Below are 14,588 nucleotides of genomic sequence, written 5' to 3' on the forward strand. Positions count from 1 at the left end.
ACATCAAGTTTTGCATGGAGACTGGACGAAACCCCCTGCAGAGTCTGGGTAGCAGCTCACAGCACAGCGAGTCCCCCACTGCTGTAGCCTTTTCAGATCAGGAAATGCTTTTCTGCAGTCGCCCCTAATACGGTGTTGTTTTAGACTACAGAATTCATCATCCCTGACCATCAGTCATGCTGACTGGGGCTGATGGGAGTTGTACTCCAAAACACCTGCAGGGCACCACGGGGCCTTGCAGATGCAGCAACACTAAGAGCAGGCGGCCTTTGCGTTCCCTGCTGGAGCCTCTTAATCAGTGCCAAGCTGCACATGTGGCACCAATCCTCGGCCCGCGGGCATTTCCCATCTGGCCAGGCAAGCTTCTTCCCAATGCCCCCACCCCTTTCCCCTGCCCCAGCACAGAGAGAGGAGAAACAGGCTTGTCTCTGATCTGCTGCAGGTTGGAGATAAGCCCTTTCCCCTCTCTCTCTGTGCTGGGGCTGAGGAAAAGGCTTACGTCCATTCTGCAGGGGATCAGAGATGAGCCCTTTCTCCTGGCCAGTGCTGAGAGAGGTTGCCCTCTCAGCGCTGGGGCAGAGGAAATGCTCCCTCTCCCTGGATCTGTACAGATCAACTAGGGAGGTGTGGCTGTACATGACTGGTGGGTGGGTGTGCACGCGCGCGCACCCCTGGGGGAGGTGCATGTCCGCACTAGCTCCACCCACATTGGGCAATGCACCCCTTCCCCCACACTGCTAATTTGCAACCCCTGGCCTCTCAGCCCAGGGCCAATCTGGCCCTGAGGCTGAAAAAGCTTCCCCACCCATGAACTACAGCAAGCAAGTCCCACTGAGCATAAAATATGCTTAGGATTGCACTGTTACCTAGGTAATCTCCCACTAAACAAACAAGGGGAGCTTCTTCTCTTTTTTTTTGGTTTAGGGCAAGAGTTGCCAGAGTGCAGATATTTCCAAGCCTTGGATTGATGGACACCCCCCCCCACTCCTTCTTCGCCCTATAAAGTTGCTCCCAAGTCATAAATGGCTCATCTTAACTCGAACCCCCAAGCTGCTGGCCTTTCATTCCAGGTGACCCTGCAGGCTGCCAGAAGCTATAAACAGGGGTGGATCACAGTTTGGCTGCTCCACTATATGAGTATTTAGAGGATTTAATTGGCCCAAATAGACAGGGCTTGTTTCAGGGAACAGCTGGCAGTGTAAAGCAGGCCAGGCCTTACCGGGGGGTCACAGACTACTGGAATTGCCAGGAAAAGCAGTGAGCACCCATCCGCTCCCATTCCAGCACGCTACCCACATCACAGGCGTGCGCTCCACCCTGCCCAAGCGGAGACACAAGAGAGAGCTGTTCCAGACGGGGAAATGCCTGCAAGCTCGGCTGGCCAGTAAACACATGGCCTTGCCAGCACATTCCAGCTTTGAGCGCTGTCTTGGCCTACCTTGACCTGACCCCGAGCAGCACTAAACAAGACTGGATACGGATACGACAACACGTTTTCCCCTAGGACATGTTCCCCAATCAGAGTCTGCCCAGGGCTCCTGTGAGGCAGGCTTCGGTCTCTCCTTCTTCGCACTGGCCAGGTAACAGGGCGCGCGCAAGATACACTCCATGGAAATGTCATCTGAGCAGGTCTTGTCTTCTCAGTGTTCTCCATCTTCCCCAACCCCACTTCCATAACGGCTCACGCAGCATCACAAAGCTCTTCCTGTAGTCTGGGCTGGGACATGTGCTTCCGCTTTTACCTTAGGAGCGAAGTTGCGGCTGCTGCTCCCACACGACGAGATCGTGCCGGTGCACACTGGCCTGTGTTTGTGTGTCTTATCTCTGTGACAACCAGGCGACGACAGCCAAAGGCTCCTGGCCCAAGCTCAGGGAGCCTACCGGAATACTGACCCCAAACACAGCTGGGAGCGCCTGACCACAGGAATCCCTGGCAGAGCTGGCAAAGGTGTGTTGTCGCTGTAGGAAGTGGCCAATCTGCCTGCTCCTCGGGCGGCTGCAAGTCCAATCTCCACGGAACAGAAAGGACTTTGTGCGCTGCTCCTCGGGGAGCATTCCTGAGGGGGGTCAGCGCCCGTGAAGTGAAATACAACCTTTCCGGCAGGCTGGCCAGAGAGCAAGCGTCTTTGTGTCCGACTGTTAAGAGCCAGCTATTCAATAGGGTGCAAGGCAGAGGCGGACACACCCAGGAGCCAAAACATTCCTGCTACGAGGAGGGGAATCCCACCGGCACGCATAGACCGACAGCACGAGGAAGCCTTCTGCTAGCTGAGCTTTGGCATACAGCTTGTGTGGCAAAGGCCTCCCGAACATACCCTAATAAAGCCTTTAATGATTACATTCACCTGGTTTGTACATTGTTTTAACTGTTTAAATTGTTTTTACTGCTTTTAAATTATATATTGGTTTTAACTTGATTAATGGTTTAATTTGTTTTTAGCTGTGTATGTTTATTGTTTTATATTGTATGATTTTATCTGTACACCATCCTGAGATCCTAGTGATATAGGGTGGGATACAAATGGTTTTTTTTAAATAAATAAATAAATTCCCACTTGGGGAAGGCGCTGCTTCCACTTCAGCACCAGCTCTTCAACTGACCTTAACTGCACGAGGGTTCTACCAGAGCAGGGTTGAGGAACCTCCAGCCTGGGCTCAAAATCTGGCCCGCATGGGGTCCAAATCCGGCCCCTTTGCCTTTGACCCTGCCAATCGCTGGAATGTGGCCACCGAAAGCTTCTCTGAAATCGGATTTGGCCTTCAGGCTGAAAGAAGATCCCCGTCCTTGTATTAACACATGGAAGGAAGCACAAACTGCTGCTCACATGCACAATCCCCCAGTTTTAAATGTACCTCTCCTACTGGTTTCCTGATCCTCCCCACTCCGTGCTGTGTTATGTTCTCCTCTAGCCCAAGATGTTGTCTTCTGCCAGCTCTGGGCTAGGAACGGTGTTGTTCCGCATGCACTGCTGCCGCCGCTCTCCCAGGTTGCTGAGCACAACCAGCAGGGAAGCTCCCAGAAACAGATCAAGAGGGTTCTTGCCACACTGGAGCGGGTGGTACTGAAGGGCCTCACCAGGGCAGCGGAGTTGCCACAGTGGAAACGAGGCTGCCTTGGCTGCAAGACAGACAGAGCTGAGCGAAGCCAGGAAGGAAGGAAGGAAGGAAGGAGGCAGCGTTGCGTTGATCGGCAGGGCTCTCTTTCTTTCACACCGGGGAGAAGCTTCTCCCATCCCTGCCCCAGCAATCCTGATACAGCTTGCTCTTTCCTCACCGCTATAAAAAGCAAGGAAAGCGCAGTCAGTATCAGGATTTCTGGGATGTCTGAGCATGTGTACCTATATATGCGCACGCGTGCATATGTGTGTGTGTGCATGCATGAGACCGCCAAGCCAGCATCACGGGGGGCCCTCAAGGCCAGAGAGGTTGCGCACCACTGGCATGGATCAATCGCTTTGCTGTTTGCCCCTCTTGCTGACCTCAAGGAAGCATCCAGACATTTTAAGGAGCCGGCGGCAGCAGCAGGGCTTCATTCCTGTCCAGCAGCAATGATGGCCATTCATTGGCGACTATCACAGCTTTCTGCTGGATCTGCAGTGTGGAGGAGTCACAGACTAACCTAGGAGCAACCTGCAAGTAGTAAGGCTGCCTGAATCACACACACTGCACCACATAACAAAAAAGGAACTTTAATAGCAAACTCAACAGTGGGCTCTTGGCCAACCTGGTAGGCCTGTCCTAAAAGCTGCCACCGCTCAGTCCAGCGCCACGGAACACGGCGCTGCCCAGTGGTCGGTCTGTCTGCTGCCCAACAGGGCAGGGAGCCGCTGCATCCCAGAGGGCTTGGGCAGTTGGGACCCATTTCCACGGCACACAGCCTTGCAGAGGACAGGGCCAGGCAGAAGCCTTGAGGCCTGAGGCCCAAGTGGCAGCTCTTCTGGGCCAAGCTCCAGTCCTGCCGTTTCGGATACGCACAGGAGCGATGCTTCCCTTGGGCTCCCGCGTCCCACTGAAGCAGATTCAGGCTACTCATGAGCATGCGCAACGGGCCCCATGCCTTGCAGCTTGCCCCAAACGGAACAGCAGAACACCCCAAGGCCACAAGCACAACCTGCCCTTCCTTGTCAAGGGTCTCAATCCAGCTCCGGCAAGGGTCTGGCCGTCTCTCTCCTCCCGCTGGCGATCACGTTGGCTCACTCACGGCCTTCCCAGGCATCTTCTCTCTGCTTGGCTTCCAGGCGCTTCCGCTCTGTAAGCAGGAAAGGGACAGGTGAAGCAGCAGCCAGATGTGGCCGGGTTGGTCAGCGTTGGGCTTAAAAGAGGCATGAGCTCACCGGCCCTGCCCGCAGCCTTGGCACACTACCTCCCATCCCCCACCACCACCTCTTCGGCACACTTGGCTCTGTTTCTGTGGCACGCCACACCACTGAACTCAGCAAACGGTGGTCAGCTGCCCGGCTGGCACTCAGAAGCGCCTGCTAACCTGAGCTGACGCGACCCTTTCTCCCGTCCTATCCACACCGTGCACTGCGCCTGCTCCCCACGTCCGACCAGTAACATTCCAGTCGGTTGCACCTCACCTGTGCTGGAAGCAGAGATCCTGCTTGATGACCCAAGGGAAAGGTGAGTGAGCAAAGAGGAACAGGGAGACTGCAGAGCTGGCAGTTGCAATTAAAATAAATTAGCCATTCCTATGCATGACTTACACTGCCTCCTGCAGCTGGGCCTGGCGCCCAGGCCTGCATCCTGGAGCAGGAGTCAGGATTGGAGCACCACCTAGTGTCCAAAGTGGAACAGTGCAGACCCAACGCAACCTCACTTTCCATATATATATATACACCTTTCTCCGAGAGTGTTACCCCACCCTTGCGCCCCTTCCCCTCACAGGCATCTGGTAAGAGCTGTACAATAGGGATGTAGGGATTTTGTAAAATCTGTTCCACCTGTGTTTCACAGATTGTCATGTACCTTTTGTTCCATTGTCCACTCATTGATGGAATCAAGATTCCACCCCCGCCCCAATTTTTCAAATTCATGCTAATTCGCACTGGTGCAAATCCACAAATCCCCCCTCCCAAAATGCGTACTTTCATACTTTAGCCTATGGGGAAATTCACATTTTTGTCTGATTTTTTAAATGCATTTTTTGTACGACTAAATTTGCATAAAATTCCAGAAAGTTTAAAAAAAAAAAAAAAGCCTGCAAATCCACAGAATCCATGCGACTCGGAAAAAGCTGGTCCACTGCAGAATCCATGGATCAGAGTCATAGAAATCCAAATTTAATTGATTCCACTGATGGATTTCTCCAACATCCCTACTGTAAACTGATCTTGCAAATCCAGGTGCACCCCTGTCCGCATTTTATAATTTATTTATTACATTTCTATACCACCCAATAGCCGGAGCTCTCTGGGCAGTTCACAAAAATTAAAACCATTCAAAGTATAAAACAACAGTATAAAACCATAATATAAAATACAATATAAAAGCTCAACCAGATAAAAACAGCAGCAATGCAAAATTACAAATTCAAAACACCAAGTTAAAATTTATTTATAGATTGTTAAAATGCTGGGAGAACTTGCATCCCCCAAGTAGCTTCAGAGAAAAGGGAAAGAAGAACAAGAATCCCTAGTTTTAAATGGCAACAAAGAGAGACACCTGCACAGATAAAGACAAAACTAAGTACAGTTAAAAAAAAATGTCATGAGCCAAATGAGGCTAGGCTACAATAACCTGGGTATCATAGGTATACAATGTGAAATCTGACCCAGGAATTATTCCAAAATGCTGCGTTCACAGGGCACAGACTATCACTGGCAGTGGTAATAGCACTGGAAACACCAGGGTGATTATTGGGTGCAGATCCTATTCAAAATTCTAAAGCCATGGAGAAAAACAATCTTGAACAACTTCTGATTATGCTGGGAATGTCATAGAGACCTAGAGTAATCAGTGCTCATACTCCAGTTTCAAGAGAACAATTGGGCAGGGGGTAGCAGAATAACAGACTTTCTGCAAAGGAGTTGCCTGAGAACACACCGCAGGAAAAAGGGAGGGGGTGAGAGAATGAGAGAAGCAGGTGGGAAGAGTTCTGAATGGGCCAGAACGATTAGGAAGAAGAGGGGACGTTCGAACAGCCTTCTCCAGCCTGGTGCCCTCCGGATGTGTCGGACTGCAATGTCCATCATTGCCAGCCTCCCAATGATGGGAGCTGCAGTCCAGCACATCTGGAGGGCACCAGGGTGGGAAAGGTCGTGGTAGAAATTGGAAATCACGTGGACATTTTATCAGCTGAACTGACAAACAACTGTCAGCACATTCTTGACGCGCAAAAGGATTGTTTGCAATAACTAAAATACGTGCATTGTTAATTACCTGCACCTTCTCTTCTGATTTTCATCGCACCCTGAAGGGTCTGGATGAGTCTAAAATACCGGATGTCGTTTCAGGAAGAAAAGCAAAAGCCAAAATCTAACCTTTGAGGTCAGCTTCCGTCTCGTCAACCTTATCTTTGATTGTTCCTGGAGGTTCTGCTGCGTCAGGATCCAGCTCTGCCCCACATCCTCCATTAGCTTAGGCGAAGGGCCTTTTAGTAGCCCTGCTCCACCCTCCCTAAGTCTGCTCTGCCTTCCACACTGCAAGATATATTTGCTTTTTTAAAAAAAACCCAAAACACCTCAGAGGCTCTGGATAAACCGAAAACATGGAGCGCTAGTTTATAGCTCTTCTCTCCAGTCTGCCCCAATGTGTGAGACGGAGGAGAACACAGGGTGATCGGAAGATCTGTCTGTACTGCTGGGTCAACAGGCCTACATTCGGCTATATAGGTAAGACAGCCACGGAGGCTGCATCAGGGTAATGGGTTCAATTCAGCACATAGAAACTGATTTGAAGGAAGGCATTTGCCAGAGGATTTTATAATCAGCTAACCCATCTGTCACCTTTTGCTACTCATTCAATCCAGCTGCCCTTTCCCTAACGCTTCTTCTCTTTCAGCCAAGTGTGTGTGGCCCTTAGAGACACTGCCATCCGCTGCCACACTTAAGGTAAATAGCTCTGTAGAGTCAAAAGCCTCAATTCAAGGGTATGGCCCATAATTCGATCTGGACAACCCACTGGGGTGAGAGGCGGGAGCTAAGCTAGGTGGATTCCGATGAAGACTGAACATGTCCAGCTATCCCTCCACAAATAGGGGATCAGGAGGTACCACAGAGCCAAGATCAGGTGACTCCCTTTGTACCAGGGATGCTGACGAGGTGGTTCAAGTGTATTTCCAAGCCCCTACAAGCTGCTCTGTACTGGCCAGCAGCGTCCTCTTTTCCCCTCTCCCATCAGGAAGACAAAGACACACTGGGAATCTGCAAAGACCTCGCTGATCTCATTACGGTTTCCGAACAAGTATGGTAAAGCTGAGTGTTCTCCAGCCAGGCCGGCACGCTCCATCACTGTTATCTGGCTCGTACAGCTGAAGGGCAGGCAGAGGGCCAGCTGCCATCACACCAGGAAGGGACAGGGGCCATTAGTGGATACAATAAGCAAGGGATGGCAGTACGGCCAAGGAGGGGCCCTCTGTCCGTGGGTTTTCTGTGTCCTGGAGCATGCTGGGAAGGGGTACAAACCCTTTGCTCCACACAATCCCCTTGTTTCCCCTTACTGTGCACCAGTATAGAAGGCTTTCCTTACCCAGCTGTGCTGAGAGCAACAAGGGAATCCCCTTCCCAGAATGCAGCAGGATTCCCTCTTCTGCATCCCTGAATGTTTCAGTAGGGCACACACTGACCTAGACATCACAGCATCACTGGCTGCCCGGGAGCCTCCCGTGGGTACTCAGACAGGCAGAGCTGGCTGCGTGACAGCAGGGAGAGCGCATGGCTGGCCTCGCTTACTTGTCATCCTGCCCTGAAGCAGAGCGCTTGGCCAGGCAGACTCCCCGGGGAGTCGCAGAACGTGGGCAGTAAGTGAGAGCAGGGCAGCCGCAGGCGGAGACATTGAGAAATCCCCCAGCATCCCTCACCTGGGCTTGACAACACGGCAGCCTGGATCACCTGCGTCTCACACACGTGCAGCAGCCCCTGTAATACAACATCAGCTCCTGTCTTCCCCCCAAAGCATCACTACAATGTCGACACGGCCCGAGGCTCACCTCGGGCTGCTTGTAACTGCTTGCGTTCGGCTTCGCGTTCGGCTTTGCTTTGGTTGCTCCGCACACCGAGGGCGCCCGTCACCAGCCTCCTGGCCAGAGCAGCTGAGGTCTCGGGGCGCTCTTTGGCTGGCTGCAGGAATTCTAGAGGAATTGGCAGAAGAAGGGCGATGATCAGGGGCAGTACTGCAGCCCTCCTCCCAATGCTGGCCTGGGGAGATGGGAGTATTCAGGCACTAAATCAGCAGAGGAGTTCTTCCCGACTGCATCGCCTGGATGGATACCGGAAAAGTAGGGAAGGAACAAAGCACCAGGCAAAGGCTGCTCCCCTCCGCTACAGTGCATGGCAGGATAGCGGAAAAGGTTGAGAGCACTTCTGCGGCGCTTTCCCTTAAAACTCAAGGTGGAAGCAAGTGTCAAAGGGGACAGGACCGTGGACAAGGCCCCCCGAAGTCATTGTGAGTGTGTGTGCGTGTGTGGCGGGACCACTGGCTGGATGCAGCATATGCAAGTTCTGGCACAGCTGTACTCTGAAATTTAGCCCAGAGACCCACTAACTGCCCCACCATGCTACTCTGAAAACAGGCGCTGCTGCACTTTGCCATGCACCTTTCAAGTCTCCAAATGTTGCCTGGCACAGGACTGGGAAACCAAGAAAGCCACTTCCTGGGCTTAGCAGTGATGTGATGCAAGAGTGTTTGAGAAGAGGGTCCCGGAGACTCAAAGCCGTTGACTGATAGCCTCTATGAGGACTGATCCTCATTCACTGTAATGCTGAGAGGAAACCACTGTTCAGTGCTCGTAAGGCACATTCAGCGGGCCGAACTGCAGCGGTTTCATTGGAGGGGTGGCCGTAGGACTTGGGGAGCCTAATATCAGAGGGGAGTTATCAGCAGACCAGCTTCCATGACTGGAAGAGATGTTTTACCTGCACTGGCTCAGAATGCTAATCAACATCTGACAGAGAAGGCGTGTGTGTGCGCGTGCGCGTTTCCATCCAGTGGGTAAGGCAGTTGAAGCCATACAACTATCACTATCTATCATCAGGATGATCTGAATTAATATCTGCAGGAAGACAGTATATTCTATAGGTTCAGGTTAATGGCTGGAGGATGGTAAGAACTTGACTAGATTCTCTCTGCGTCTCTTTGGGCCTCACCTGCGTAGGCCTGGGCTTTGGTCTTTGCCGCTCGTGTGGCCTGCGACAGCGGGCGGGTTTTCACCAGCAGGTGCTTGGTGCTGAGAGCATCCCGGGCTGTGGGAAAAGAAACAGGTATTATGCTGGGAATGGGACTAAGTCAGCCTTACCCGACGTAGTGCCCTCCAAACGTGTTGGGAGTACAACAGCCATCTTGCCAGCCATGCTGGCTGGGGATGATGGGAGTTGAAGTCCAACACACCTGGATTGTTGGGGAAGGCTGGACTAAGCAGACAGGAGACGTGGGGCTCTTTGCCCAATGAACGCTGCCTGCAGGCATTCCCTAAGGCTGCCCCCACCTACTCCGCAAGTGCGACTCCCAGTGCTCAGCCAAGCCACACTCAGAAGCAGATCCTACCTGTGATGGGGCTGGAGAAGATACCGAGGGCATGTGTGTCATCGACCCACTTAATGTCAAAGCCTTTCTTCCTGGTGAGGGAGAAAGAGGAAGTTGGGGATTTCAGGACATTTACCGGGGTGGGGGCGTTGTGTGCAGCCATGACGGGTGCTCAAAAGGTGACACATAACCAGGGAGGCATGGCCCATTCGCTCTGAACTTCTCACTGGAGGATGGGACATGGTATTAGTACTGATAGAGCTCTCCCTTGATGGGTAGCAAGGCTGGCAGCAGTGACTTTGAGCCAGGCAACACCTCTGGAGCTCAGGTGATGCTCTGGGTCTGTAAGACCAGAGCAAAGGAGGCCACTCAAGCAGCTGAGCTCAGGACTTCCTTTTTGTTTTGTTAGCTGGCCACAGAAGGGAGAACCCAAAGTGAAAGCAGCCATCACGCGCTTCAGCGGGAAGGGGAAGGGGCAGTGTGAGAGATGGGGACGAACTGCTCACTGGTAGCTGCAGAAGACACGCAGAAGGTCCTCAGTGCGGAATTCGGACGGGAAGTCGTAGATCTCAATGACGTGCGGCAGCTCAGAGTCGCTCAAGTCCAGATCAGTGGGAGAGTAGTTGTAGTAGTCAAAGCGTGGCTCCTGTAGCCCTGTGGCGGGTGGACTGGGGACCGAGAGCTGGAAGGAAGAGCAGTGAACAACGGTGAGCCAGATGTGCATGTGACACATCAGAAAGAGGCCCTCCTCTTGCCCCAAAGCAGCAGAGGCCACAGACGGATCCCTGGTGCCATTTCAGGGAGCTGGTCCTTAGCCTACCATCACAGAAGAGTTAGAAGGGGCCCTTTAAGCCATCGAACCAGATCCCCCCACAAGACGACAGGCATGCACAGCCTCCGGCTGCCAAGTGTCTTGGCGCATCCCAGCCCCTGAGCCCTTTGGCAGCCTGGGAGTGGGTGCAGTGACTGATTGATGGAGCCGTGGGCTCCTGCGCTGGAGAAGGATTGATGGCCCACGGGAGATGGGGAGTTATCGATCAGGTGCCTCCTGCTGCTTGCATACTTTCCCCATTAACCATTTCACCAGTTCAAGGGAGGGGGGTCCTCGTTCTTTCCAGGGGAGGAAGCTGGAGAGGGCCCTCACTCCCAATACGTCGGCATCCTGCCTGCTCAACACTGCACAGAAGGGGATGAGGTTGCACCCAAATAGGTTCCCAAGGCAGCTGAAAAACTGAGCTGATACGGCAGGTATGGCAGCCACTCCCACCCACCCCAGGTAAGTCTTGAAGGAGTATAGGAGAGGGAAGGAAAGGGACAGGGCCGAGACCCAGCAGGGAGAAAGCTAAACAGGGCAAGGTGGTGCCATGTGGGGGAAGACCTGCCTGCACTCATGTACTCATTGGGCTGGCTACTGCCTCAGCAGACTCTGAGCCAGGGAACACATCAGCCTTCCCCAACCTGGTGCCCTCCAGATGGTTGGGACGACTCCCATCAGCCCCAGCCAGCATGGCCAATGATCAGGGGTGATGGGAGTTGTAATCCAAAACATCTGGAGGGCACCAAGTTCGGGGAGACTGGAATACATTAATACAGAACAGTTGATGATGATGATAATATACAGTAGCCAGTGTCTGTCTGCCTTCTATTTTAAAAGAGAGGCTCAGCAGGTGATGAGGGAAGGATTCAAGTGCAGTTGGTCCCCAATTCCAGTGATGATGTGGAGCATCTGAACCACGAATGGGAGAAGAATGGGAGCCTGACACAGGCTGACCTCACAAACTGCTTCTAAGGGAACATGAGTTACTCTGCCATTACTGCAACACGCTCTACATGCAGGTGCCCTTGAAAACTATTTGGTAACTACAGCTAGCTATGCATTGTAACTGGGCTTTTGATTCATTTCCGGGCCCAATTCAAGGTGCTGGTTATTACTTATAAAGCCCTTAGTAGCTTAGGAGCAGGATGCTTGAAGGACCACCTCCCCCCACATCCATCTGCCTGTCAGTTGTGGTTGTTTTTGGAGGCCTTGCTCTGCACTCTGCTGTCAAGATAGGTGTGATTGGTGGAGGCAAGGCACAGGGCCTTTTCAGAGGCAGCACCTCAATTCTGGAACTCCTTCTCAAGGCAGATTGGACTGGCCTCTCTCCTGTTGTCCTTTAAACAGGCAGTTAAGGCATTTTTATGCTGCCAGGCTTTTCGTGCGTTTTAATCTTGCCTTTTCCAGGTCTGTTTTATTCTGGCTTTTTAAATTCAATCCAGTTTGAACATCAGTGAGATTTTAATTGTTGCAAACTGCCTTGGGGGACCCCTGTGAGCACCAAAAGGCAATGCAGAAGATGTTTTTGTAAATATGAAAATACAGAAGTTGTAATTTTTCACAAGAAAATGGCACTGCTTGCCATGGTTCCCCAGAGAGGGGAAGGTCAGGCAAACCCGACTCTTGTCCTTGCAGGGGAGGAACCAAAGCCTGTGGGAACATCACAAGATGCTGGCAGGGCTCATGCTAGGAAAACCTTGCTATTGACTCCTGACCTGCAATGCAACGGCCAGATGGGCAAGAATCCCCGCCCTAAAGAGCCTTGGCATAGCCATTCAGAAGCCCCTCCAAAGGCTGGCGGCCCTCCCCCCTCCCGAAGCATGCCAAAACACCCAGCGCCAAGGGTAGGCTTCATTGGGCCCCTGCTGCTGAGGGCCCACACATCCACAGGGGCCCCCTGGCAAGAGCCCCTTGGACTTGGACTTGCCCCTCTTCTTCTCCACTGCAACCTCCTTTTGTTCACCTGCCTCTCGCTCTGGTCCAGACAACAGTGGTGGTGAGGAGGAGGAGCAGGAGGGGGCCCCTGCCTTCTTGCTCACTGGCTCTTTGCTAGTCCAGCAAACCAGTGGCAGCAAGGATGAGAAAAAGGACGAGGAGCTATAGTAGCTGGCGACAATGGCAATGAGAAGGTATTCTCACGGAGGACCGGGCCCTGTCGAAGGTGCCTTGCCCAAGGGCCCTCAAAAGCCTGGAGCTGGCTCTAGAGCAGCCTTCCTCAACCTGGGGCGCTCCAGATGTGTTGGACTGCATCTCCCAGAATGCCCCAGCCAGCTGGCTGGGGCATTCTGGGAGATGCAGTCCAACACATCTGGAGCGCCCCAGGTTGAGGAAGGCTGCTCTAGAGCCACCCACGGCTGCTGGGAGATGGATAACTGGATGCAGGACCCATCTGCTGGTGCTTTGCTAGCAGAACACTTGTGCAGGGTCCCTAAGCTGCCCAGATCAGCACATGTCCCGTCGGCGAGGGAGTCTATAATTCAAGCAGGCTCCTGTCTGCTTCTCAAGGCACCTGCACCAGCACAAGCCACGGCTGTGCAGGGAGAGTCTATAAATTCCAGCCCCCTTCGGTCAATAAAAGACAGTAATTCAGAAAATTTCGCCAGGAAGGTGAGTTTGTGAGTGGGTGGAGCGTGTAAGAATCAGACAGGAAGGGTGGAGCAGGAGCAAGAGGGGGGAGAAAGGAGAATGTGACTTGGTGGGTTTAAGAGCAACCTGAGCAACTTGGTGGGTTTAAGAGCTGAGCATCAGGAGCCCAAGTGAGCAAGACGATGATGTCCTGTCCCAGGAGGACCAGGTCTACGCAATGCTTGAGGGAGCAGGGTGCTCATTATACCAAGCCGCATGGCAGATTATCAAAAACTATGGAGTGCATAATGCATGAGCACCCCTGCCCTTCACAAACCATTGGGTGCAGCAGAGGGGACTCTGAAGGCTATGGGCTGCCTGCTTAGCATGGAGGGTGACCAGTACGAGTGCTGCAGTTCACAAGACGCAAGAATTTGAATGTGCCTACAGAGCCCGCTGGAAACGAGGGAGAGAGGGGGCTTCTTAAAGCCGGGCCTGCAGCAGGCGTCTCTGCACAACTTCAGCCTTGACCAACGTGAGCCTGCTAGGCTGCTGCTGCTATTTAGTGCATGCACGCACCAGGCAATGCAGCGGGCACGTGGCGCTGTGCTATCACAAGTACGTTTGCAATGGTTCACACACCACTGAGAGCGTGAGCCCATTAATGCTGGAGTTTCCTGTCTTGGGTTGCTTACAGGAACTGTGCACCCTCGTGCCGCATTAACACAGTCCCAGCCTCCTGTTCTCAGTCTCCTTCCCAGAGATCGCTAATGTTCAAGAGCTCTCCTGTGCTGGGAAAGGGCCTGGCGGCGGATGCACAGGCAGCAGGGAGCAAGAGGACACAGGAAATGAAGACTGTCTGCCACGGCTCAACGCTCTCCAAAGATTTATCCGTGCCGGTGTGCGTTCCGAGCAAGCAGGACAGCACGAGGACTGCTGCTCGCTTTTTCAGCCTTTGAGACAGAGAAGACAGTCAGGAAAACATGTGGGGGGTGGAGTGGGGCAGGGAGGCGCAGCACTAGGGGCCGGAGAAGACTCCTTCCCATGGGGAGATCCAGCCATCTCACTGAGATGTATGAATGAGAACCCTTGACACCCTGTGTTAATCACCCCCCTCCCCCATGCACACAGGGCTGGATAGTTATAATTACTCCAAGCGTAAAAACAGACATTGCCCAAAATGATTCTCCGTGTAGGAACTGTATTTCCTATGCCTACATTTCTTCCACGGGTGACCCGAGGAATGCACTGCCCTCAGTGGTGTAGTGGAAAATGTTGAAGTGCAGGCACATCATGAGCCACACGCCAGAACTGTGCCACCCCTACCCCACTGCACTCAGGAGAGTCCAAAAATGCAGGCAGCTGGATTGATCCATATCCACAAAGCCATTTTTAACTCCACCAGGAAGCAGGTCTTTTGTGAAGCTAGTAGGTCTGAATTGGCCATTCCAGACCAAGTCACCTCAAAATACTTTGCATTACAACAGGGAACAATATTTTGGTGCTGGGGAAATTTATTTCTCCC

The 14,588-nt window shown here is 52.7% G+C and overlaps 1 protein-coding gene across 2 annotated transcripts in view; it reads right to left on the bottom strand.

Moving 5' to 3' along the window:
• Positions 1-3,673: 3,673 nt before the first annotated feature.
• The window catches only part of R3HCC1L (R3H domain and coiled-coil containing 1 like), a 41,202-nt gene continuing 30,287 nt past the window's right edge, over positions 3,674-14,588 (bottom strand). For both annotated transcript variants that reach the window (XM_063132486.1, XM_063132487.1), the window contains 5 exons: positions 10,188-10,363; positions 9,703-9,773; positions 9,306-9,401; positions 8,150-8,290; positions 3,674-4,249 (listed from right to left, as the gene is read on the bottom strand). In XM_063132486.1, the coding sequence (XP_062988556.1) occupies positions 4,194-4,249; positions 8,150-8,290; positions 9,306-9,401; positions 9,703-9,773; positions 10,188-10,363 (540 nt within the window). In that variant the 3' untranslated portion in view covers positions 3,674-4,193. The remainder of the gene's footprint in view (positions 4,250-8,149; positions 8,291-9,305; positions 9,402-9,702; positions 9,774-10,187; positions 10,364-14,588) is intronic.

The sequence above is a fragment of the Elgaria multicarinata genome, chromosome 8 (assembly GCF_023053635.1).
Source record: "Elgaria multicarinata webbii isolate HBS135686 ecotype San Diego chromosome 8, rElgMul1.1.pri, whole genome shotgun sequence".
Lineage (NCBI taxonomy): Eukaryota > Metazoa > Chordata > Lepidosauria > Squamata > Anguidae > Elgaria > Elgaria multicarinata.